Source organism: Heliconius melpomene, chromosome 10 (assembly GCF_056956725.1).
Source record: "Heliconius melpomene rosina isolate 202511_hmr_F chromosome 10, ASM5695672v1, whole genome shotgun sequence".
Lineage (NCBI taxonomy): Eukaryota > Metazoa > Arthropoda > Insecta > Lepidoptera > Nymphalidae > Heliconius > Heliconius melpomene.
This window is the reverse complement of record NC_140398.1, coordinates 7,172,832-7,200,745: the sequence shown is the minus strand read 5'-3', so window position 1 is coordinate 7,200,745 and position 27,914 is coordinate 7,172,832. Positions and strand designations below refer to the sequence as shown.

The following is a 27,914-nucleotide window of genomic DNA, read 5'->3' as shown; positions in this document are numbered from 1 at the left end:
CGCATATTGTTATTGTACCAATACGTTCTATTAACTTCCCTAGAACAAACATAAGAAATGAAAATTGTTCTTTAGATTAACTATTTGCTGAGGCTCTATATCTTCGAAGAATAGAGTCAATAAAATAACTGTAATACAGCTAATAATGGAAACTTTGTTTGTTAAACCCTCGTTTTATTGGTAAAGTTGTATATATAGATAGTGGAAGTGGAATCATAGTTAATAGAAATGACTGCTATGTGTTTTTTAGCTTCACGCTGTACATATGGCAAGCTAGGAATAGTAGGAAGAGGGAACCTGGAACCCGGTGTTCGTTCACTCCGTTCTCATTAAGAAACTTCCGTTCCCTACTTTTCTCCGAATGCTGGAGGAATAACATCTTGAATGGTGGAACTCAACATTGCGCTTTTCGTTTTGAAGATCGAAGGTTTTTTTTTCAATCTAGAATTAGCGCGTATAATGTATAGTTGAACTGCATAAAATTGTTTTTTATTTATGTTAATTTATACATTTTTCGTTTCTGAATAATATATCTACTAATAAAATAGAAGAAACACTCAACCTTTCTTTGTCGTCCTGAAACAGTGTTAAATCTTCCATTTCCCCCCAATTAACGAGACATATATTTTTAAAAAAATCAAGAAAACTCTAAATCAATCAACCAATTCTCTTACAGGGCGATTCCGGAGGTCCACTACTTTGCAAGGACCCAGACGACCCGACACGGTGGTACGTCGGGGGCATAGTTTCATGGGGCATTAAGTGCGCACACCCCCGACTTCCTGGGGTCTACGCCTATGTGCCCCGATACGTGCCCTGGATCCAACATCAAATCGCTACGTATAACGATGAATACGCCAGATCAGAGGACTGAGGACGGCCCCATATAGCGGTTATACCGCATAGAAGCACCGGCAACGATGTATAGGACGCCACCTTGCCTTACTCTACATTTATTTTTTTTATTTTTCAGATATTTTTTAATAAGAAAATGTGCTTGCAATTGAATTCACAAGTTTTTCTAAGTTTATACAATTTTTTTTCAAAATTTATATATATACTTAAGCATTTATAGAAATTATACGAGTACATATTTTTTTATAATATTCAAAGTAAACTCAATTTGTTATTAATTGAAAAGTTTTGAAAATTCAACGTCAATTATACAAGTGGTCACTTTACATCGCTGGAGCGCGTTGGACATTGTATAGGTGTATACATAGCTATATAAATGTATGACAATAAAGTAAATTATGACAATAATATACAAATTATACGACAATAAATACAATTATGACAATAATATAACTTAACTCATATTTATACGTGACGTCGAAATAACCTAGAATCTAGGTCCTAGATTCTATTATACTAGGGTCAGATAAGTTTATTTTAAATTATCATACAGTTATTTATTATACCGTGTTTTCCTATGACAATAAAGAAATGATAGATAGAGTAATAGATATCTGTCTGTTAATTTATCATTTACTTATCAGGCACTTGTTAAGAGTTTCAATATTTTTACACGACGCTATTAATATGTGAGAAGTAAATTTTATTAGATGCTGTGATAATACGGCGGGTTTGGTGGTTTTTTATAAATGTGTACGTTTACTTCGCGTTAGTTTATATCTCGAAACTTTTTCTCGAGATCTATATATAGCGTAATAGTGTTCCATATACTGAATTTGCTTGTATGTAGGTATTAAAGCTTTAGTGTTCCGTATAGATATTTTGTAATCGCTCGATTTTTCTTTTCACCCTAGTTGTTAGCTAAATGTGTATTTGTTTGATGTTTGATGTTGTAGAACTAGACGAAGTGCTTTTTAGATATTATACGAGTAGGTATCCTTTGGACGAGCTCTCTTGAACATTAACTTTACGGTCGACTTCGTAGAGTCGACGTTCTTTATTTAAGCACTAAGACTGTCATCCAGAAAACTACTATGACAATAATAAATTTAATAATAATAAAATAGCGATTCTTCAACAAAAACACCTTTTGATATCGTTTTATAGGAGATATGTAAAAGATTTTTAAGTTAACGTTAGATGTTGTAAGTCAGTAACACAGTCAATGTGAAAATTAGTAATATAGCTTTAATAGTCTGTAAGTATGTATGTAGAGGGTGTTTTAAATATTTGTAGGATTACTTTGTGAGAATTATGTTTCTTGTATTAACAAATATTATTTTAAAACGTAGCCAGTGACGCTGCCCGATGTGTGTTTAGAAGCTTATGTTAATATAGTGCCCATATATATGCACATATATTGTTGCACTGACGGGAAATGAACCTATTATCGTTAATTAGGTGTCAGTCATACCTCAACTGACACGCCTATTTAAGTCCTTATACTATATTTTACTATACATTCAATTAAAATGATTTTCTAATTAATATTAAATAGAATTTCGAATGTTAAGTATAGACAAATAGCGAGAACTATGCTCAAAATTGCTATCATAGTCGTGTATTATGATATATAGATATTATATGTATATTGAAAGTACGAATGACGATGTAGTATTTATTAAAAAAAACACAAAAAAAAACTAAATCATTAACTCTCCTATAAAAGTTATTTTACATTCTGTACATGTATATTTAATAAAAACCGCATCGTTAATCGTACAACAAAGGTTGTCGACTTCTTATGAGTCCCCTTCTTTACTCGAGCTTTCTATTAGCATTAAATATATAAAATAGCATTTAATGTAAAGCATTATTTATACAATATTTAGGGTGTGCTCTACATTGCAACTACTTAATGGAAATAGCGAAAAAATATTTTTGAGACTTTCTTTCTGCCATACGGGAAAAGCGTAAAGCCAGTTTTTTTAGATTGATTTTATTTAATTTTTTAACAAACTAATATCTATCAATCGTTTGATTTTACAATCGTTAATTAGGTGTCGTTTTCGTTTACACGAAACAGTTCTGTGTTCGATCGTCAATCGGGGCAAAGATTATATTTAGTTTATTTTGATTTATTCGCTCTGTAAGACGAAGCAGCGACGCAGCGTTAAGTTCCGTTACTCATAATGTAATGTCTCGAAAATTCGACAGAAAGTGTGGGACAGAGTGTCTTAACAGTAGGTTCCCTCTGCCTTTCTGGCTATGTAAGAAAAGCGTGAAGCTATTATGTCTGCATTGTAGAGTAAGCACTCTAAAACAATATATAATATTAAATGTAGATGTCATATAATTTCATTATTTAGACAAACGTTTCTAGTCTTAATTAGTATGAAAATTGAAGAAAAAAAAATAAAACTAACTTATGAATAAAAACATATTAAGTATAGAGTATCAATTTTTATAATTTACACGACATTATCTAATGTCGATCGGTTAAGTTAGAATAGGTTTAGGTTAGGAAATAGGCTTCTTAGACCTGCTTTTAGTATTTTCCTACAGTTTGCCCTCTATATGTGTTTACCTTAAGAAAATATTATAATTATAATAATTTTCAAAATTTAATTTTCATTCTTGTTTCGTGATATTTCTATTTTTCACAGATTACCTACCTTTTGTTACTCAACCCCTACGCGTTTAGATTGCTGTAGCTTTGTTTTATAGGCAGCAGTGTGGACAACACTAGTTACATAAATTTTATAAATAACACAAAATGCATTGGTATTTGGCTTTATACGGAACATGAGACATGTTCGGCTCTAAATGTTTATACTTGGTAGATTTAATGTTATATAAATATAAGAAACTGTACGTTATACAGTATTATAGTACGGTCGGCGAGTCGTGACCGCCCTGAAGTTAGGCTTTCTAAACTTTTGCGCATTATGCACTAAGGGAAGAAAATAATCAAAAGTAAGAAAAAAAAAATTGCGCATCTTCTTCTTCTTCATCTACAGCTAACTTCAGGATGACCACAACTCGCCGACCGTACTGTACGTAGGTAGATAGTTATCGTCTCGTACTATATATTAGACAATGTGTTCACCCCGGGTCGATGGCTCATAACTAAAACTAAATTATATATAATATGGAAGTTGCATAGACAATAAATGTTTATAAGATTATAGCTGCACGTTGAATGTATTTGAGATTTTTATTTCCTGTTACAGATTAAATAATAAATAATGAAATCGGTGGAGAAAATAATGCATTTCTTTGATAAATTTAACAAAACAGATTTATATAGAAATTATGTCTATTAAAATTTGTTATTTACGAGTATACTGCTATAGAAATGGATTTTAATATAATTAAGAAACCTAGATATACTTTATTAAAAAAAAATACAGATTGTCATATAAAAAAATTGTATAATATCTAGAAATAGAAGCTACGAGCTACGAAACGCCTACGAATCAATAAAAAATATCTCAAACCAAGTAGTATATACATAAAATTAATATAATTTATGTAATTTTATATCATAATTTTTTTGAGTGGACTTTAAGGTGTAAACTTAAATCAGTTTTTCCTGTTCCCGTATCAATATCGAGAAATGCCCCTTTAGGTATGTAGGGGAGTGTGCGGAGCACACCTACACCCCTGACCTATCTAAGAGTCCAGTAGTTTCGTCTGTGCGTTGTTTATCAGGCACTTAGACTCTTATTTATAAATGGATTTCAACTTTAGATCGATTTAGAGATATATTGATCGATCATAGAATTTATAGTGGTTTATAAATAGGGGCCTCCATAACAAAAGAGTTTTATAAATTTATAGATTTGTTAAATTAATCTTTGCAATTACTATTATTGTGTATTTTTATATTCATTTACATACATTTATTACTGCAGATTGTTAGAAATAGATAAAAATGTTATAGCAGATCGATATTTAATATTATATAAAACATATTAAAAATATATTTATATTTTTTAATATAGAATGTATTAGTTTCTCCATCGATATACAGATTATTTAAAGTCTAGTGATGACAATACGATAAAATTATACGAAAGGTTGTGTTATATGTGTAAACTAGTTTGAATTGATCAACGCTACCGGCCTTATTTATTTATTGAATACTTTATTAAACCATAATTAATATAGCTCCGGCCTTGTTTTAGGATTCTCGCTTTGTTGGTAAAATCTTTGTAAGATAAGACCCATAAATTACAAATTTGAAGATGAAAAAAAATATATAATTTCAATAATAAAGAAAATCCAATAACAATCTTATTACATTTTAAATTAGTTCACATGATTATATTTTACTTGTGTTATCGTCCCAAATTTATTATGTAATATGTGGGTTTTATCTGTTTTTTACCAAACTGAAGATATATAGTTACTTTATCCATTCGTAGCCGCACATTATATGTAAATAAATAAAGCAACATTACGATTATAAGAAAATACATATAAATAAATACATATAAAAGTTTTTATATTAATAATAATAATATTCCTTTAATACCAGTCTAAACCGCAGACAATAAAATGAAGTGACAAAATAATTATAATGACAATAATATTGTATATTTTATAAAATAATAATACTTTCCTTTATCTATTATTAATTGTAGAGTTGAGATATTTGTATTTTTTCATCGACTAAAGCTTGAGAGCAAATGTAGATTAGCATTTATGGATACGGAGTTTTGGAAATGATTTTATTTAAATAACAAAAGTATCAAAAATATTTATTTATATTTATATTTCTAGAAATATCTACCTCGACTATTAATATTGTATTAAAACAAATAATTATTTTAAAATAGAAGATAACAACAAATTATTTATATAGATAATATTCTATTTAATTTACAAATACTCTACTGTAATATATAGATACATAAAAATTAAAATATACATATAAACAATCGTTTTCAAAACTTCGCTTCTAAACTATTTTAAGCGTAGATTGTAATAGAGACGCACAAAGTATCGAGTCTACATTTATTATGTGTTTATTTCACTTAATTAAATGTTTATGTATCGATGTTAAATGTCGTAGTGCTTTAAGCCGCCGTCTAAATCTTTCATCCATTTTAAAAATGTGTCTTTAAAATTAGTTGTCAAAAAAACGATTTTTTTTTAATTTACATATTTATTAGGAAAAAATATTTTCCGCCCATTTTAGGGCCACGCGTGTTGTATGGCGTAACCCAACGCCACGCAATTCTGAAAATGTGGTATTGACGGCGGCGTTTTCCTAAACTTCGTATAACCAGACTGTGTTTCACACTTTTTATGTAATAACCGTTTGTATTTAAATGACCCAGTTTGTGGCTTTATGTTATATTTCTATATTTAAAGAGTTTATAGAGATTTATAATTAAGTTTTAAAGAAATATATATAGAAATATTATGTTAAGTATTTATAGCATTTTTCACATACATTTACCAACTTTTACATGAGTTCACTAACACTATCCCTACATATTTTTGACAGAATGAGAAACTTCTATTAATAATTAATTAATCGTTGATGATGTTAGCCAAGTCATATATTTATTAGTTAGAAAGCAAAGTGGCATATATCAAAATTGCAATTTTTTTTTAGAAGCATTGAATTTTCTTATATTCATAAAAGAATAAAAATTGTGAAAACAATTTTCATTATTTAAAAGTTTTCACAAGATTAAAATAAACTTCTGACTTAATATTGACCCGTGCCACTTTGGTTTTCTTCAAAGGTACTAAATTTTACGTAACATATCACACTATATCCAATTATTCTATTGTTTGTGTAGATTTTCCAAAAACTTGACTTTAAAGATTACTTCGTTTTTAAGATTTCGATTTTGTACGTTTTGTCACGTGGCTCTTAAAGATTTTGCTATTTACCAACTGTGGATGATTATTATTACATAAATATTTGAATGAAATCGTATTTCTTATTAAATCATTTTTTTGCAGTATAAATTTAGTTGTAATAAAAATTTTTTAAATGTAATAAATAACAAAATATTTATTTTTATATCAACACATTGACAAAACCAGCCACGTGACGAATAAAAAGTATGTAGTCAAAATATATTTTTGTATAATTAGCGTTCCGGTATTAGCGTTCATTTAAAATGCATAGAGTAAATGTGTTAATGTTAGCCGCCGCTTCATAGATTGTGTAGCCCCACTTCTTACCTCAAGCTTCTAATAAATAATTGTAATATGGGCTAGGTCTTTTATTTTGGAATCTTGTCCTTATGTTTAGTGACATATTTCTCTGCTACCGTACCTCTTTGTCTTACAAATCGATGAGAAGTTCAATCCATGTAACACATGCTATAGGTCATAATAAAATAGCGATCCTGTGACGTCTCATATTTGTGGGGCAGGTTTCCGCTGGGTTTTAGTGGGTAGGATCAGATTCACTGGTGACAGATATACTTATTCAAAGAATTATATTAATAAAATTAAATAAGCCACCTATCCTATATAGCCAAAACAAAACTAGTTTTTTTAAACTCTTTTTTTAAGCTTTGCAACACACCCAAGCACACCTGCTCCTGCTCATAGCAAGGTAGGCAGAAGGATCCTGGGGGCCAAGTGTTAAGACTCTCCGATCCCATTAGGACACTTCCGTTTCCCATTTTCTGCTAAATTCTAGAGGCATTGCGTGTTAAGTGGCATAAGGCGGTCAACACCACGCTTTGCCTCGTTACCAGAACGAGGATATAAAATAATGTAATGTTTCATTTCCTCGAATGATAATGAAACCCACAATCGTAATCATAATACAATTACGTACAACCTTTGTTTAATCACAAAGATTTCCTTAGTACATAAAAAAGGGGGTAAAATAAAACTAAAATCAGATTAAAGATTTTACTAATGGATACATTTTACATAATCAACAAGTCGTAACTAGGCGTTAACCACTAGCTAATAGACGTACTCTCTTTACAAATTCACTTTAAGACAGTACAATATAGCTAACTAAAACACACTATGATAACTGATGTAGGTAATTTTTTGGCCAAACTTACTCTAACATACCTGAGCTTAGGTAACCAACTAAATGTGAGCTTTTAATTTAATCTAATACTAAATATTAGAGTTTCTAAAATTTCTAAAATTTTTATCTGTTTGTTTGTGCGTTTGTTCACGTTGTTTATCATTGTCATCACGTTGAAGTTTTTTACTGTTGGATTTTGACAAACTTCCCTTAACATTTAGTGTTTTGAAAACATTCCATGTGACAACATAGCAACAAAGTTTTATTGAATTGGCTAAAGTTTTAGCTATCAACGCATGAATATTGTATTTAAAATGCAAATGTTATTAGATCACAAAACAATTTAGATGAAAAAGTAAATCACTGTGTAGTACAAACGGGCGAAGCTGGGAGCTCATAGGTATAAAATTGAAACTTTTATTTCTAGTATAAATATTACAAAAATGTAATAAAATTAAACAAATAATACAATGATCCCTTTTAATATTATTAAAACATTAGAGATCTATAGATAATTTAAAATGATTATACTAGTTTTAAATAAAAAAAAAATCAATTTAATTTACTTCACGATAAAATAATTTTCTTTAATAGAAAATTAAGTACATCAGTTATCAAATTTACAATAAAAATGTATTTAAAAAAAACTAATCGTATGTTTAATTATAACATTAGGATCTATTGACAGAATATGATAGTGACAAATATTTTTTTCGTACTTAAATTTACGTATGATGGTTTGTACAAGCCAGTGTTGTATATATTATATTATATATTAATTGACTATGAGAAAATTGAGAAGTTTAATATATATAGGGCATTTAATAACAAAAAGAAATAGCGGGTTCTAAAGTTTTTTTATTAGTAGAGTGAAGAATAAGCTATAATAGACAGTGACTGCAATGTTACACTAATTACATTTAATCGTGAAATAGAAGAGAAAAAAATATTTTTTTTTTACATATTATGAGCCCATAATTATTATTTTAGTATTTATTTCTTTTTATTATTAAACCCGCAATATATTTAGTGACTAATTTCAAACAACCAACAAAAGTTTACGACAGAATCACAATCAAACACAACATAATATGATTCTGATTATAGAAAAAAACACGTTCTAGTTCAGTCTTGAGAATCATCTAAATTGACTAACATTGGCCCTAATTCCGTTAAAGGCCACACAATATATAAGTCGTAATATTGTTTTGTTTTACGGAATTCATTTTGTATGCAACTAATTAATACATTTGCCAAAATTATTATTATTTATTCATTTTATAATGTTTTATTCGTAGACAGACTATGGTCAAAAGAACTAGATTTTCTTTGTAATTTTAAGTTTATTGTTAGGATAGCTATATACCTACTATCTTGACATGGCAATAAGTACAAAATTAGCCTAAAATCTTTAAACGCAATCTATAGGACAGACATAGAGAACAGAGATAGTGAAATATTATCACTTTTTTTATTCTACGCATTTACCATTTACTCTGTTTGTTGATTGTGTTTAATAAAGCTGAATATTTTATTATAACAGATCGTAGGAATGTAACATATTAAGAGATTGAATAAAATCCAATAAAGTTAATTACCGTTTACACCACTCCTTTGTACTTATTGCCGTACATTTACTTAAAACATAAACCTAAATTCATACATACACAATTTTGCAATGGCATATTGTATGTACTATTACTTAAAAAAGCAGTTTCAAAAGAATTAAAAGTAGTTTGTTTTAAAATTTTAGCGTTTTTAGTCCTTTAGCATTTCATAGAACGTATGATAAAATTGTCTTATTTACCTAATAACTTTTATAATTGATTCATTCATCGTCTAATTGAAAACAAATTGACACTTTTATATTTTAACATCTACACTATATGTTGAATAAAAACAAAAACAGACTGAACAAAAAAGAGGAAATTTATTGAACAAAAACCGACTGGTCGTTTTACCGACTAAGTACTAACATAGTCTGAATTTCTTTAACAATAAAAAACCAATATTAAAGAATTCTTTTTAAAACCATACGTCAGAAGACTGGTAAAATTGGCAGACTAAAAATTTTGAAAGTTTAATTATATTTAATTATCAGCTTTTCAAAAGTCCATTAATAGCCAACTTTCTTAATGATGATACATATTTATTATGTATATAACATTAACTTGATTATTTCAACTTTTATATAATTATAAGCGATATATTTGTTCATATCGACAAAGCCTTATAACCAGCTCTACGGAACATTTTACAATTCAACGTACAGACACAACCTCTAACATTATTTATTATATATATTTAATTAGTTACTTAGTAGTTACTTAGTAATTTGTAGCATTTTAACGGAATAGGGTAATGCAAAGAAAACTACAAACAACTTTCGACTAGCACGAAGGGCAAACAATCCTGCGTTAAGACACTCTGTTCCCCACTTTCCAATCATTTTGGAAATTTTGAATCTCAAAGTATAATCTATATACGTTTAAAATTTTATCGCTTAAAAAGAATTGACAAAGTAAAATTCCAATTTGGATATATTAATGAATGATTCTAGGATCTAGATTATAGTTTTGCATGATTTAATTACAGAAAAAAAAAAATTCAGCTCTACACATTTCAGTTATTCTTAATTTTTAAGTTAAGTGGAGAAACCTAACATAGTATTTTGGCATCGAACCCACACTCATTGTGTAAAGTTCGACATTTTCCAAAATGACATGTAAAATGAAATAGAACATACACATGAATGAAACTAATACTCATTACACAGACCAGACAATTGGCGTTATGATTTTTAAAATTAAGTTAATTAAATTTATTATACATTTTTCAAGAAAATGAATTTCAGAAACTATATAGGGTATAATTGATATGCTTTTAAATTAGTTACTTTGGCAGTGTTTATTACATTTAATATGCTATTATTATAACAGAAAAGAAAAACGGGGAGATTGATTACTAAGTAATCTTATAGTAATATATAATCTAAGCAAATGGGGAAATATCTCACTAAAATTATAATATTCGAACTATATAAAAGACCCAATAAAGCTCTCTATAATCTAGACCCAATACGTCTAAATAGAAATATTAAGAGAACTATACATAGGAAAATTATTTGAAAGTCATGATATTCACAATGATTATATTGATTATGACTGTATTATTAACAGTGTCAGTCAGTCAATGTTTGGTCACTTGAAGGTCAGTCAAAATATGACTGACAAAGCTTACTCGTAAGCCTTCGTTGTGTCATTTAGGCCAAGCGTGATTGAATATTTATAAAATAATGAAATATTGGTTTTTTTTATTAAATACTTGTAATTCTAGTGTCTATGACGGGGACGAATTGTAATTACGTTTGAGGTAACTAAGTGATTATAGAAAAAATCTAAGCTGTTTAAAAATTGACCTAACGCGGATAGAGAAAGAGAGAGAGAGAGAGAAAATTACATCAAAATATTAAAATTTTACATCCCTTTTCGTTGTAAAAAAAGTTTTAAATTTCACTTATACTTATGAATATACATATGTATAAGTTTCTACTATTCCTTTAAAAGCAGGAATATAATAACGCTCTTACAAATAGCGATTATGAACGAGAATGATTATACAATGGATATACCATAATCATAATATTAACAATCGATTATGACGTGACACATTAAATGATTATGAATGGTGAAACTTCATAATATTGTATAATATTAAAGCAGCGTTTTCATTATTGTTTTGCACATCATTGCTTTCTCTCATAATCGCTCATATTTTTTAATGACATGAATGGATGTAGGTAACATGTCGCATATCCTTAATTAAAAAATACATCAGATAAACATTTTAAAAAGTATGTTAATCGACGTAAAAATTCAAATATATATAATAGGAGAGGAAAAAATGGACATAACTCCATAGTTTTACCAGAGGAAATGTCATTTTTCTTAAATATGTATGTTATAATAAATCCCAGTATTTAAAAATTATATATATAAACAAATACACAATTTCAAAAATGTTATATGTTTTTCTTTAATAAATCGTTTCTTTTAATATAGAACGAAACATATTCTACTATAAAAAAATTAAGAAATTGACAATGATTAACATAAAGTTTTAAAGTAATTGTCATAAAGGTTACTTGACAAAATCATTCACGATACCTGTTAATATACGAATAACGACAACACATTACATTCATTAATTCATTCAAATCCATTTATATTTAATCTATGACTATTAAAATTAATTAGAAACAGTAAGAAATAATAAGAGATAACCAATATATAATTACAATCTAAAGATCTAGTAAGTAATTTTGCACCGTAGATTTTGAAATATACTTTTAAAAATGAAAAATCTATCTAATTCATTATTAACTAGTACATGTGACTAAGTTTATATTATAAATTAAAAATTCAAATTACATTTTTTTTATTTTTTAAGTAAAGATTTTTTTAAGTGTTTACAGTTAAGTGCAGTATTTTTTTTTATTGTTTGAATAAAAAAAAATCTATAAAAAGAGTTGAAGCCATGTCCCTTCCTATAGGTTCCCACATAGCAAGGAAGACAGACGGAACCTGGGAACTTAATGCTAAGGCACTCAGTTGTCCATCTGTCGACCAGAGCAAAGAAATTAATAAATTAAATATTTCATTTCCTCGTGTTGGATTAGAGCCCATCGCGAATCAGTCCTATGCTTGTGCCCCAGTGTCAGGATGGTCTCAACATTAAGCAAAATAATTTCGTGGAAAAGTTAGATTTTTAAAGAAATATTAAATAAAAATTCGTATAAACTTAGTCACAAAGTTAAAAAACAATAAATTCACATTTATAGCTATAATACTATGTAGCCATTTTGTATCAGGCAGATTAGAGTATAATATATAGAACATACATATAGTATATAGAATATGAAATTTTATTTAACGAATTGAATTCAGATTTTTTTATAATGAAATACTATTATAATATAATCGCTTAACTAATAAGTGATTTTTTTTGTTCACACCTTATAGAAAGGTAGGCAGCCAAAGGGAACATAGTGTTAAGACACTTCCCGTGACGTTCCCCCACATACTGCCCAATTTCAAGACATTGCATGTTGAGTGGCGGGACTCAACATCACGCTTCTATTTTATTATTAAATATAAGAATACATTAAAACATCATAAAATAGATTTGAGCATGTATCATCAACTGTATAGTTTTCATTCTTTCATTTCCTCATTCATTTATTTATTCAAATAATACTTGAATAAATGGAAGAATAAAGATTACGTATATATATACATACATATAAATTGAATACAGCGTGAAGGTGATAACCAATGTTTAAATTTAATTAAAAACGCTAACGTTTATACATTACATTTAAATTATAGGTTAAAAAACACAAGCTAAAAACCCCAAATGGAACATTTTCTTGAATAGATTTCTTTAAAATCACTTTTATTAGTTAAGACGATATATTAATAATTTTAAATATATATACTTTACTTAACTAATGATATGATATAAGCGCCGAGTTATCTACATTATTTATTATGAATAATTTTAAATAATTTTTATTTAAATTAATTTATTTGGCTGGGAAATACTGATACAATGCTAGTGTAAAAATCTTAAAAAACTGCAAATTTGAAGAAAAATCATTTAGTTCTTTTTTTAAAAAACTTTTTGCTTTTTCTTTAATATGAAACTAATTTTAAAATAAATATTTATTTTGTAATTTAGTTATTTCTGAAAAACAAAATTAATATTAACTTAAGAAACTAAGTTTAAATATAAGCATTTCTTTTTAAATAAACACTATTCTTATTCATAATTTAAAAATGAGAATTATTTAAAAAATCAGTCATATAGGAAATCATATAGGAATCCTCTATATAGGATATGTAAAAAAAGGTAAAAATAAAAAAGTTAATTATCATTGAGTTCATTCTTACTAACAGTGGGTTAAATCTTTGGTTTAATTCAGTTCGTTGTGAAATATTGTGATTGATTGTTTACACGTTTTAAAGAAGTATTATTTTATAACTCTAAAGAAACAAAAATAATAAAAGTTAAAAAAATATATGTAAATATACTATAAGTTGACGGGAGAAGAGAAAGCAGTATGATTTCATAATATGAATGAGGCTTCGCTTTTTTTAATTGAAGATAAAACAGTAATGTTGAATTTAAAACTGATGGATAAGACAGTTCCTTTTTCATTTTTCGCCAGAATTCTAGACATTGCGTGTTGATTGGCGGAACTTAGGTGTTTATAAACCGAGATCGATCACAGAGTTGAGAGCATTTTTAGATAGCGTTTTCATTCATAAATGATAACCTTTGATAGAAAACGTCATCTCAAGATCGATCCTAGAATTGAGAGCTGTTTGTAAATAAGAGCCTTAAAGCCCCGCTTTGTTACCAGAGCAGGGAAATGAAAATAACTCAAACCCTCTCATGAGAATCGAACCTATGACCACCGCGTTGACAATTATAAAAGCGTTTTATATATAAGCCATTATTAACAACACGTATAGACACAATTAACTTGAAAAAGTCAAGAGAAGAAGAAAAGTTATAAGTGCTATTTAGTAAGAGAGTGAGATAGAAAAACGAGATACTAAAACCTTTATAAAATTTTTGCCAATTTTATTAAGATTTTAGGCCTATTTTATGTATGGATAATTTATATGTTAATATTGCGACAGATTTTATTTATAAAAAAATGCTGAAAATGTTACCTTTTCAAAATATAGAAACAGTAAGTAAAATTCGACAAAGTGTCGAATAAACCTATTTTTAACTGTGTTAAGATTTAATTCCTATTTTATTTATTGCAATCTCTAAGCAAGTATTGTTTTTTATTTATAAAAAAACCGAGAACATTTTAAGCACATTTAAAAATAGCAAAATTAATGATTGTATCCTATCATCTTCTTAATCGCAATTACTATGCAAATATATTAATATTGGGACAGTTTATTTTTTTATTGTTTTATACAAATTTTATTATATTAATATTAAATAATGAAATATAAATTAAGTATAATTCGAGAAATTTCTATATAAACTTAATTATAACTATATCAAACTGAGTGAGAATATCAGTATAGATTTATAAAATACTATTAAAAGTTATCAGCTAATTATTGAAAAAAAAAATAGCTTACACAAAATATTTGTTAAATATGAGATATAAGAAACTATTTGTCATAGAACTTTCGAGGAAGATAATTTTATATATAAAAAAATAAATTAAACTGACAATGGTTTTTAAAATTTATGTAAACATGACATAAAACAGTAAAAAAGATTCAATAAAATAATAGATATTTATAAAAAAGATGAAAGGACAAGAAAATGCCTCAAACATATAAAAATTAGAAGATAGCGGGATTTGCATCCGTGACTATTGGAAACCGCTCAAATACTCTCATTGAACCACGTCGAAATTCTTATACGGTTTTTCTAACTTTGTTTAAGTTCTTCACAAAATAACAAACAGTAAAAAAATGTATTACCTTATAATAAACGAATTAAGTAAATAAAAAAATAAATATACCATTAAGCTCAGTGGTTATTTAGTTGGCTTGATGTATGGAAGCGAGGAACGCAGGATCGACGGACGCCACTTTTGCTGTTAGAAAGGCGTGCATACAAAATAGTAGACTTTGTAGTATCTGACACTCTAGTTCCTGAAATAAAAAAACCGATAAAACTATTAAGACCGTCGTGGTATATAATGTATTGTTTATGTACATAAATACAAAAGTAATACCTTAGTTTCAATAACTTTTGTTTCCGTATCTTGGAAATGTAACTTCAATTTTGATTTACCATCGTCACTGGATCCTCTTAATTGTGAAAACCTGGAATGCATAACAATTTTGCAAATAGAAGTTATGCTTTTCGTCATATGTATTCATAGGTATATTCAAAAAATTAAGCATGTTACTTATTATTTTGAATAAAATGATTTGATTTTGACTTCGAACATTATTTTACTATACTGGACTGATTGCTTTGGATTTTAATATATATACATATTATAATAATTAAACTGCAGCTCCTAGCTGCTTGCACATATACAAAAAAAGTTATCGTCGGGGACATTTTTTAATGTAATAAAAAAAAAAAAAAAAACGTTCTAACCAATTTAAATGTAGTTTTAATTATCGAATTTTGATAAACTTCGCATTTTGTGTTATTTAAATCTTCTTTATAAAGGAAAAAGTTGATATAAACTATTGTATGTGACGAATATGGCAACAAAATATGTGGTTTATTGAATCAGTTAAAACTTGTTAATAACGTTATTGTCTTAAAAATGATAATTTTATTAGATCAAGAAAGTAATTTAAATGAGAAAATAAATAATTCTGTAGTAGGATCGCTAGTCACAAATTAAATTTATAGGTTATATGAAATGCTATCTTTCTAGTTTTAATAAAAATTATTGAAAAAAAATTCTTAAAGCCGAAACACCCAAAGAGCTAAAAACTAACAAAGCTAGAACATAATAAAATAATTAATATATATATTTACCTGTAAGCCCAAACAGGTTTAGCCCCAGGAGTTCCTTCGCTTAAACTGAATCCCGCCGACCAGTCTAACGTCAGTCCAAGAGCGCGACCTCCATGTACTACCGTAAAGGTTTTTTTCTGAAAATATATAAATAATTAGTGGCAAAACTCAACGCCGCGCATTGCCTTGACACCAGACCGAAGAAATAAACACAATATGTCGGTCATAGCTCACCCCGAGTCTGACAACAGAGTTAACGACGTTGGCCGTCCACGCCGCCTCCAGCCGGAGCAGGGCGTGCCGCGTGTCCGCGCTGAAGTAGCGCGGTGGCGGCGTGTGGGGGTGCGGCGCGGCGTGTGGCGCGCTGCTCTGCACCAGGAAGCAGTGCTGCCGCCAGTCCACTGTCTCGCTCTCTTTCACCGTGCGGAACATTGTCTGGTACACTTTTAACGTTTCTGGACATTTTGCTAGTTCTGCGCTATTAGACTAGAAATTGAAAGTAAGGTTTGAGTGGTTTTTTATATTATCTTCAAAAACATTTTAGCAAAATTTTAAAAACAAAATATTTAGTAAATTATTATACATATTAAAAAAAACTTTATTTACATCATGTACTAGGATAATTATATCGTGTTGATACACTAGGTCCGATTGTTAACACAGCGGTTGTAAGTTCAATTACCTTATAGGGTTTTTATATAACAAAACATTTGTTTATAAAAAACAATCAAACAAAAGTCATACTTAAATGCTGCTATAAAGTCAAATATCTACGCAAAAAAAATTGCAATATATTTAAAACCTCACACACATACAATACCATACCTCATACAATACAAGAGATGCGATCACACACACATACACACACAATACTCACCGGCGGCACGTCAAACAGCATGACGTCAGTGCCCTTGAGCAGTAAGAACCGCGGGCGGTAGGTCTGCGCGTGCGCACCCGCCCCCGCGCCGCCGCTCACCAGCCCCTCATGCACCCACCCCATGTACGAAATGCGCTCTCCGCCGGGAAGGTGACGGTTGAAAAGTTTCATCTGTGGGAAACAATATTACTTATAAAATAATAATCAATCAAAATACAATAATCAAAAACATCAAAAATATAAAAAAAATGGCTTTTTAGTTCTTGTACATTTACAGTTGTTGTACGTTCACTGGCATTAATCCCGATGTTTGTCTTGCCAGGGTCTGTCTTCCTATTCAACTGTGCAGAGTAACACTTCGCACGGTCTTTAGCATCCTGTGATAGACTCATTGTGTCTTACATCCTGCATCACGACATCCAACCATCACTTAAGTCTCAACGCAGCGCTTTGCCTCGTTAGCAGAACAAAGAAATAAAAATATTAAATATTTCAGTTCCTCAAATGGGAATGGAACCCACAACCGTCGTACTGCGCACGCTTGTGACTTCTGCGCCACGACTGACCTCAATTGTTGGATTGAGGCTACTCTTTAAACGCTATATAAGGTAAGCATTTTTCATCCAATCTCAATACGTTTTGGGCAGCGGCACACAAGGCCTCACTTTGTCTTACCACGAGGATCAAAGTAAAAATAATTCAATTTCCCTCGAGGGAATGCGTATTAGTGTATGTCCTTACCTGCAAATTGGTAAGTCCGGTGATGTTATCAGTGATGGCCTTGAGCCAGTGTGATAATGCTGCCGGGTCCTCCACATGCACCACCCCTGATGTCACGTGGGGGCGAGCACCTCGCACCTATTAAAATTAGATATTACAGATTTTTAGCTAAGCTAACTATGCTTGCGTCTACTCCTACGAAAATAACAAAATCTTACCTCAAAAGCGCCAGGCCTTAGTTTGTCAGTACCGAAGACATACCGCGTCACGTACGCCATCATTAAGGGAACTGCAAAAAATATTTAATAACAAATAAATAACAACACATTTTTTTAATATAAGTAGACAGTTTTAGTAGAAAACATTTTTTTTAAATACACAAATAACATATGAGGACGGAAACAAGTTAACGATAACTAACCACCGTATAATCTGTACGTACACCAAGTCTATAAAATTTACTCATATAATAGTTTTAATGAACATATGATAATAGATTACTTACCTTAATGTATAAATTAATTTTGTGATAACAATTACAGTTTACTGAAACTACAAGTACCTGAGGTCACATCCACCCACTCCTTGTGTCCCTCGAGGGTCATGCGGTCGGAGGCCACGGAGGGGGGACGAGAGCCGCGCGACCCTGCCGCGCTGCCGGGACGAGATTCATCTTCCGGGAAAGCACTCTAAAAAACAATTATTTTTAGAATAAACTGATAACCCTCTTTTTTAAAGTCAGTTAAAATACCAAAACTTTGTCCTAAGTATACATAACAAATACTTTTCTGAAAATCGCATAAAAATCGGCTCAACTAAATGCGAGGTATTACCTCGATTAAATCATAGATAAATTGTTAATCTAAATAGACCATCATGACGCCACGGAACAGTAATGGATTGAAAAACGAAATAAATGAAAATATCACCGTTCCGACTGTCATTTGTTTTATACGGGATACACTTTCACGCTGTATTCCGTATACCAGGGCAGGCAGAGGAAATTTAGTACAAAAAAGCACACAACCGACACAATAATAAGAATAAGAAAATCTATAGTTCTTCGAGCCCCATAAAAATGGGTCGCGAATGATAATCCTAATTAACTATTGAGTTTATTTATTTTTTTTAGTTCTAAGCAGACGGGTTTTATGTTTGTTCTAATATTTTTTTATTTTATTATGTAACATAACTTTTATAAATTATACCTGCCACCCGCCATTAGTTTCACGTTCATTGCAATTCGCATCCACTTTATTATGTAAGGATGGATGATCGTCTCCCGTACTGCTGTCCGTGTCTGATGCACCGTCCGCTGGAATTTTATTGTACTTATATAATACATAGGACGGATGATGTGTCGTGGTGCCTTGTAGTTAGCAGTATAGAAATTTTGCGCATTGTACACTTGAGAGGAAAGTAATCAAAACTAAGAGAAGTTCCTAAAATCAAATCTGCGCAGCTGTCTACAGCTAACTTTAGGGCGGCCAAAATTATATGTATGTACATAGAAATCAGTTAAGTCAACAAATAAAAATAATCTAAATTGACAACTATCCGGCGGTATTTTCCAGTTACACGCAAAACCTACTAAACTAATTTAGTTGAATCTTTACAGTTATATAGCTTATATAGCAGAGTAACACAAAGAGTAACAATAACTTTAAGCGGGCGAAGCCTCGTGTGAGTAGTCCCGCTAGTGTAACATAAATTCCACTTAAACTCACCTTGTTTTTGCAAAAACGGCGTAGCAGCGCGATAATGCTTGACGGTCAATACAACAATGTCACCGGCGTTCCTCAATATGTTGACCGCGTCGTCGTGCTTACACGCAGTTATGTATTCGCCGTTTACTGAAAGAAAAAAACCGGTTAAGTGCGAGTTGGACACGCTTATTGAGGCTTCCGTACTAATTTCAGGATTGCAGGTTAACGGGGAGAGCAACTTATAAAAATTGACAAATTTCGTGAAAAATGAGGATCGTAGTGTCTTAAAACCAGGTCTCTATGCCACTATGCGGATAGAAGAGTGACGCTACTTTTCTACATTTAATATGTAATATAATCACGAAACCAAAAATAACCAACTAGGTACATAAAATACATTTACACATAAGAAGACACTTGTTTAAAAAGATACGCTCTAAAACAATAGAACGTAAGAGAATAATGCACATGCACTATGCGCTTTGACAAAAAAGGTCAACTCATTTACATAACAATTTAAACAAATGAAATAAAATGTATAACACAAGTGTGTAGCCTAGCTTTGTGTGGACTATAAAATTTAAAATCCCTTTTGTTCCGTTCTCGCAAGAATTTCAAGCAATCCGCTTAGGTCCACTAAGAGCTTCACGCTGCATCCTGCACAAAGCAGATTAGGTGGAGGGAACCTACTGTTAAGATACTCCGCTCCTATTAAAACTCTTCCGTTCTCCGCTTTCCGTCGAATTCTGGAGGCAATGCATGTTGAATGGCACTAAGAGAATTGCCCGAAATTCTTATACTCGCCAAGCGATCTACATGCCAAATATCAGCGTTCTGCGCCGCGTAGTTCCGTCACGCCGCGTATTTGTCTGTCAGTCACACGGTAACGGAAGAGCTTTATATACACAAATAGATTAACGACCATCTCATAATAATGATGCGATACTTAAAAGCATTTCAAAAGTTGACTACTACGTTAATGTGCCGATATTTGGGTCAAAACAACCCTTGTAGAAAAACAAGATTATTTTATATAGTCGCGATAATAATTTACTCATTTCATATTTTTTCCATGACGCTCTTGTCATGAAGACGAATGTATTGACCTGGTTTTACGGGATCGATCTAATGGAACGCCTTGTTTGAAGTTCTTTTTTGTTTTTATAGTAGATTTATATAAGTAAACTAGTTCTTGCCCGCAAGTTTGCTCGTGAGGACCTGGGAGACATACAATAGAGAATCGCGGTTTTCCACGTTCCCGAATTCCCAAATTACAACTTTGTAAGTCCAGTTCATCTGTGCGTTGTGAACAGTTTTATATGTAGCAACTATTAAGTTAGTAATAATTTCGTGCAATAAATGTATATTCATTTGACGTTTATATTAGCCCATTCGATTGACGTCATACTTATTCGATCCGAAAGGTAAAAATCACTATGTTTTTCTTTTATCAATGAATCAAACTTTCTGTTATCTAGTGCAAGTCACTTTCGTCATACATAATCACACATAGTTTTTAGTGTCACACTGTATCCTGCACATAACGAAGTAGGCAGAGAAAACAGAATGTTAAGACACCTTTCCCCTACTTGATGAGTAGAGTGTCAGAACGGAACGCCACGCATTGTCGTTATTTATTTAGTGCGAATATAAATACTGTACTTTATGAAATCGTATGTCCGACTGCGTAAGGATGCCGTATTATGACTCACCACAATCTCTCTTTTTGTTAGAACAATATAACAATAAAACATTAAACACAGCGAGATTAAAATCTTGAGTGCTCGGATAATCCATCTAAATGTGTTTTTTTTCTTACGGCATTTTCCGCATATTGCGAGATAGGCAGAATATTTTTTCTTATCTTCGCGCTGCTGTATAAGCAGGGTAGATAGTGTAGTGTCAAGAATCTCCGTTCGTCCCAGGTTTTCGCCCAATTTTGACATTTGAGATATTGCGTGTTGAGAGGCGAAACTCTTTTTTTTTTATTGTAGGTAGTGCCTATCCACTCGTTCTTTAAAGAGGGCCAGGTTATACATGCCGGGCAACAGTTCAGCAGGCAGGGAGTTCCACTCCTTTGCTGTTCGCATTAAGAAAGTGGAGGCGAAGCGCTGCGTACGAAAAGGAGGAATATCGATGACGGTGATATCCCAGCCTACATCTAGTGCCCCGCAGATAGAAAGGAGAAGAGGGTACCAGGTCATGTAGCGCTGCTGCACACTCTCCGAAATGTATTCTATAGAATACCGACGCTGCGCTTTTCCTTATGTCCATTCCTCATTAATGAAAATAAATGAATTGTTTTCCATTGAGTGGGTATCGAGCCCACAACTGTTATGTCGACCGTTAACCGTTACGATATGGATCAGAGTGTTTTGACACTGCCTGGTTGACTGGACGGTCCGTATGTACCAAACGGACTACTATATACTTAATATTTATATATTTTTTTATCAGCAAAGGAACCTTTATTCCATAAAACTTATCACATCCCTACCCGTTTATATGTAAGGTCCATCGAATCATTCCCTAGACTATGATTTCAACCGACATCGAACATCGAGTTCTACCAGTTCAACTTTATTACTTGATTTAGTAACACAGTTAACAGCAATTTTCACTAAAGTGGAAACTGTCGTCTCGAACACACAATATTGTTATGAAAATCTGTGAAGAACACTGTAGGGAAATCACTTAAGTTTAAGTGGCGAGATGAGATACATCTCGTGAGATATACGATAGCGTGCCGTACCAAAGAGCAGACATTTTCAGTCTTTATATATACGAATAAGATGATTCTCGACGTGCACAAGTTGGTTTTGAGTTCAATTTTTCTAACTAACGTCGAAATTTTTACAGGCTCAAGTCCCGCTAAGTTAAAATTTTCATATGTTTTCCAAAATATTTTTCTTCCTTAATGTGGAATAATGGTTCAAAACCGATAAAAAATCTAATTTAGTTAAGGTAAACCCTTTTTTATGTTCTATTTAATCATATAAGTAGGTGCAATAAACTTTTTCTAGTCCATGTAACTACATACATAATATAAGTGTAATTTGTAACGTCCGCGTCATGCGCTTATAGAAGCCTGCAAGTGCACACGTGACTAGCTACTAGGTACCTCTACTATAATATGAAAATACGATTAATTCCGCCCGTTTCATTATATTTGCTATGTTTTTATTAATCCAAGTAAGAATTACATCATTAATCCAAGTAAGAATCAAACCCACAACCATTTACATTCAGACGCCGTCGCACTGCGCCACGATAGCGTCAATAAATGATAAATAATTTAATATATGCGTACTTAAAAGCTCCTTTTTACTTATTCATAAAATGTACCATGAACTCTCTGTAGGTACTCACTGAGTGCAAGGAATAATTAATTCCTTTATGAGTAGCTATGAATATGTTTATTAAGACCACTGTTAAACGCTTAATTATAGTCAATTGGGCGGCAAGTGGCGATACTGCATTTTCTATTAACACAGAATATTATAGCACATTTACTATGTAGATGACTGTAAGTGGGAAGGATTTGGTAATGATTTGAGCTTTAAATGGATGCGGCGTTGAGTTCCGTTATTCAACACGTAACATCTGGAATTCTAGATACAGCGTGAAGACAGACATAAATAGGTGCAAAGCTAAAATCAATCATATTATGTCACTAAAAAAAAAAAATATGTACTCTAATCTGTATCTTTTGTAATTTAATTCGACAGTGTAGCTACTGCCACCTTGCTCGTATTTCTAAGAATAGTTAACAAAATCAGATCTTTAAAGCTTTACTTTCTTCCCGCATACAGCAGTACTTTCTACCGTATTTTTCGCGACATTACATGTTGAGTGACTAACCGAACGCCAGGCTTTTGCCTTGATACCAGAGCGAAGAAATGAAAACATGGATAAATAATAATTAATTTCCTCGAATGCGGATCACACCGACAACCACATTATAGTCCCACCCTTGTGCCCCTGCTCCACGACGGCCTCTACGAATACTTAAAAATTTAAATGGTAAAGAGTCCGAGGATCTCCCACATATACAAATTAAATTTCAAGCATACGCAACACACCCTCTGTATATACAATTTATCTAATAAAATATAAAAAAACAGTGTCTTAACCCTAAATTCACTTCAAACCTAGGAAAAAAATCATAAAGAACACCTATAATTAAGAAAAATATACCAAAAAACTTACCCTTAATAACAGCGTCTCCAACAAACAATTGTCCAGTTTGATCGGCAGCCTGGTCCTTATATATCTTGGATATGAGGATGGGCAGCTTATGTTCAGCCCCACCCTTTATGCTAAGGCCGAGTCCACCAACTTTTTGTCGTGTTATTTGGACCATACGTTCCTGGAACAAATTCTTGGTATTATTATTGGAAACAATATACATTTTATGGGCATATGCTTTAAGCATATGGCTGACTGAACTTCGAGTTACTCTTCTAACTTTAGCTAAGCAAAATCTGTAGGTACTACTAGAAACCCGTAGTCAATATCTAATCTTCTTTTTTTGCGTCTATTCACATACATACATTTTATTCTTATCCCTATTTTTGTCCTAAAATCAACAATTTTATTAACCACTTACCCTGGCATGGGGCACACTTTTATCCCTAGGCGGCTGCGCGGGCACGACCACCTCGCGCTGCACCGTCACCGCCTCCATAGTGAGCAAGAGGCGCGCGGGCCGCGGCCGTGACTTGCCGTCCGATACCTGCACCATGCCTGTGCGGATCTAGAACACAAATAAATCAATAATAAATTACTCTTACCGAATCTACGTCTGATTCCCCCTCGAGGAAATGAAGAGTAATGAAAACATTACCCCACTCTGGTAACAAGACAGCACAGCATTGAGTTCTTGAAAATTTTGTAGTAAATGGGAATGTAGTGTCTTAACAGTAGCTTATTCAGGATATAGCGTGATGCTAAAAATAAGCTGCATTAAAAAACAATTCTGGTTAAGTTAGAATATGAAGGAAGAAGTTTTGCCACTCAACACAAAAGAATGGAGTGCCTTAGAATTCTCTGCCTATTTCATTAAATGTGGGGATGGAAGGAAGAGCTATGCCTGTGATCCAAGTGGCTTTTGCATGGTTAAAGAGTTCTTTTTGTAACACATAATATTACTCATTTGAATTCTTCAAGTTCCTCTAACCTAATCAAATTTTATTTTATTTTAGCACATCCAAAAATAGTTAAAACATACAGAAGTATTATAATAGAATATCAATTGTATATTCCAATGACTATTTCTATACATGGCAAATAAAAGATGAGCAACTTATTAGGTATTTCTATCAAACAAAAATATGTCAGAGTTATATACATATGTATATTACAAAAAATATTAATAAATCCTTTCGCAAGCAGACTGCAATGACAGGAAAGCATATCACGGCGTCTAGTATTTCAATACAGCTACAATAGGAACAATGGCGCAGAGTGAATGGTGACAACAACAGGTGTCAAAGTATAGTTACAAAACTTGTCATATTTCTAAAGCTTCAGCTTTCTGGTATAAAGATGGCTTTCTCATTTTCTTTGTGTGTATGTATATATAGTTTTTTATTAATAAATATAATGTTCTTTCATATTGTTGTACTTTTTTTTTCCTTGCTTATGCACATAAACAGGATAGGAGCTAGAAGAAACTAGTGTTAAGCAAATTGTACTCCATTCCCTGTTTAATTATAGAATATTTTACGTTCATTGGTGGTTCACCTAATTACACATTTTGGTTGACTTCACTTACACGATGTATCCCGCACATAGCATTGTAGAGATGAATATAATTTCCTCAAGTGGAAAACAAACCTTCAACTCGGTTTACAGTCATACGCTTGTGTTCCTGCTCCATGACTGGTCTCATGACATTATATACTAAGGTTAAATAAAATCAGCTTCATGCTGTACAGATTTGTGATGGAAAAGTGAGTGGTAAGATAGGTAGGGGAGGCCTCGGTAGAACTTTGAAAATAATACAATATCAATAATACTGGAGGGACATCACATAAAAAGCATGAGAACTCCCCGGAGGGCATGTAGGAAAGTATGATGACAGTGGATGAGGCAAAAAGATGAGACAGAGACAATAACATTTGGAGCTTTATTAACTCTGACTATCCTGCATAAGATAAAGAAGAAGAGGCTTAGTAAGTAAGTAAATTAAAAAACATAAAATATATGAAATTATCATTAAAAAAAAATATTCAAAAACTTACATAACATTAAGATGTTATAAGTAAAGAGGAAGATGACATAATCTCAAAAGTGTCCAAGAAAAAAAGATTACTAATGACAACATTAGCTAAGTACTGGCCATATGTAGTTAGATAAAAGAATGAGATCAAGTGTCTGTAGTGTTATAGTATTTACAAAAAAACAATAAGATCTCTCTGCCTTTCCTTACTATATGGAGAATAAATTAATATGTTTTGTATTATTCTATTTAAGCTTCACCCGTCTCTTGTATGTAACAGTTTGTGTCCATATTTAAAAATATAGCTTTACCAGAAAAGGAAGTGGAAATAGTTACATGAGTACACAACCACAATCACCATAATGGCCTTTGCATGTATAAGTTATATGAATAACTTTAAAATGTTGTAAAACTTTTGATCATTTTGTTTTAATTATCAAGCCTTTATACATAAATCCATGGTAATTTTTTGTTGACGATCAATCATTAAACATTAATCATTAACATTATCCAAACCCATATATTTAATCATAAATAATATTGTCACTCTTAAGAAGTTAGACAAAAGAACTGTGTCACTAAGCAGAACTGAAAACTGCACTTTACTACATAGGGGAAAATAAAATTTATAATTTCATTAAATGGAAATTGAATCAAAGCCATTAAGTTTTCAATCAGATGATGGTCTCAATAAATAATTCTCAATAATGACCACAATGGCCAAATAAACTATATACTTCACTATTAAATTTGATTTTAAAAATGAATTACCAGTATTTATCAAAGTTCTAGAAATCTTATTTTATGTATATTATAAAAAGTAACAAATAATAATAAGTCAACTTCACACTGTATCCCTTCCACGGCAGGGCAGGCAGAGAGAACTTTGTGTAAAGCCACAAGCAAGTTCATTCCCCACTTTCCTCCGAAATGTTTTCTTATTTTGAAATAATTTTAGTGTAACATAGAAGTTAAGTAATTATACTTCCAAATTATTTTATTATAATATTTTTTTATTATACCTAATATTTTATATTAGATTTTTTTTATTTCATCAAAAATTACAGTTCTCATTTCTCAGCATCTCCAACTTCATATTAAAATACTCAGCAGGGGGTAAAAAAAATTATATAATATATGAAAATAAACAGAAAAAGCAAATACATATTAAATTTAATTAACAACATAAAGTATAATAAATATTTTATTCAAATACCAATTTTATTTTTTATTTTATATACTACTTAAATAATTATAATTTATAATGAATATATAGTGATAATAATTCGTTATAAATTAACTAACCTTTTCATCTCTCTTCTCCTCGATGGGTGTCATCATTGTGGACAACAAACCATAACGAATATAAAATTGCTTAGATTTTATCTAATAATTATAACAGCATGAATTCGTTCTTCTCCATAATTAAACACTAGAAGATATATTCAGTAGGCCATCACAAATTCCTCGTCCACTGACCTCTTACTATTAATTATTTACGAGGTTCAAATAACAAATAAGAAAAAACAGGTCACTAGCTAACAATAAATCAATATAACGTGAATGGAACCAAAACAATACATCAAATACTATTATATTTAATATATTACAACGTTTAATGTTCAATAATTGACTGTTTTATAGTAATTTTACGTTTTGATAATTGTGAATTTCTATAATGCGTGAGACGTCTTTTGTTTAATATATTATTTAATATTAATATACGTTATACGAGTGAGAGCGACATACAACCCTCATTAAAGTAGACAAACGTACTACGGATGAATGTTGCCAGTTTTAAATAATATGTTCAGAATAAAGATATCTCTACACATTGGAAATATTAAAAGTTACGGTACCGTACACTTTTATTTCATATAATATGTATGTATATTACTTATCATCTTTTTTTAAATCGCACGACATTCTACAAGTAATAATATTTGTAAAATAAATTCTGAAGGTTACTACTACTACTACCTACTC

The 27,914-nt window shown here is 31.0% G+C and overlaps 2 protein-coding genes across 2 annotated transcripts in view; one reads left to right on the top strand and one right to left on the bottom strand.

Moving 5' to 3' along the window:
• Corin (corin serine peptidase) overlaps positions 1 to 7,096 on the top strand; it is a 68,691-nt gene extending 61,595 nt beyond the window's left edge. Inside the window, exon 16 of the mRNA XM_085191936.1 lies at positions 677 to 7,096. Within this exon, the coding sequence (XP_085048062.1) occupies positions 677 to 874 (198 nt within the window). The 3' untranslated portion in view covers positions 875 to 7,096. The remainder of the gene's footprint in view (positions 1 to 676) is intronic.
• Positions 7,097 to 7,735: 639 nt separating this feature from the next.
• On the bottom strand, positions 7,736 to 27,685 carry Syn2 (Syntrophin-like 2). Its single transcript, XM_085191210.1, has 13 exons — positions 27,234 to 27,685; positions 24,315 to 24,461; positions 23,915 to 24,074; positions 19,727 to 19,852; positions 19,208 to 19,314; positions 18,562 to 18,688; positions 18,218 to 18,288; positions 18,021 to 18,137; positions 17,280 to 17,450; positions 16,637 to 16,888; positions 16,424 to 16,539; positions 15,657 to 15,747; positions 7,736 to 15,573 (listed from the first exon to the last, which is right to left on the bottom strand). Exons 1-13 carry the CDS (start codon positions 27,267 to 27,269, stop codon positions 15,460 to 15,462), a joined length of 1,635 nt encoding a protein of 544 aa, XP_085047336.1. The 5' UTR covers positions 27,270 to 27,685; the 3' UTR covers positions 7,736 to 15,459.
• Between the last annotated feature and the right edge of the window lie 229 nt (positions 27,686 to 27,914).

Coding starts and splice junctions, on each gene's coding strand:
- Syn2 (XM_085191210.1), bottom strand. CDS start 27,269: ATGATGACACCCATCGAGGAGAAGAGAGATGAAAAG. Junction 18,289..18,561: donor GTGGGTGGATGTGACCTCAG/GTACTTGTAGTT, acceptor TATTTTTTGCAG/TTCCCTTAATGATGGCGTAC. Junction 15,574..15,656: donor CAAAAGTTATTGAAACTAAG/GTATTACTTTTG, acceptor TTTTTATTTCAG/GAACTAGAGTGTCAGATACT.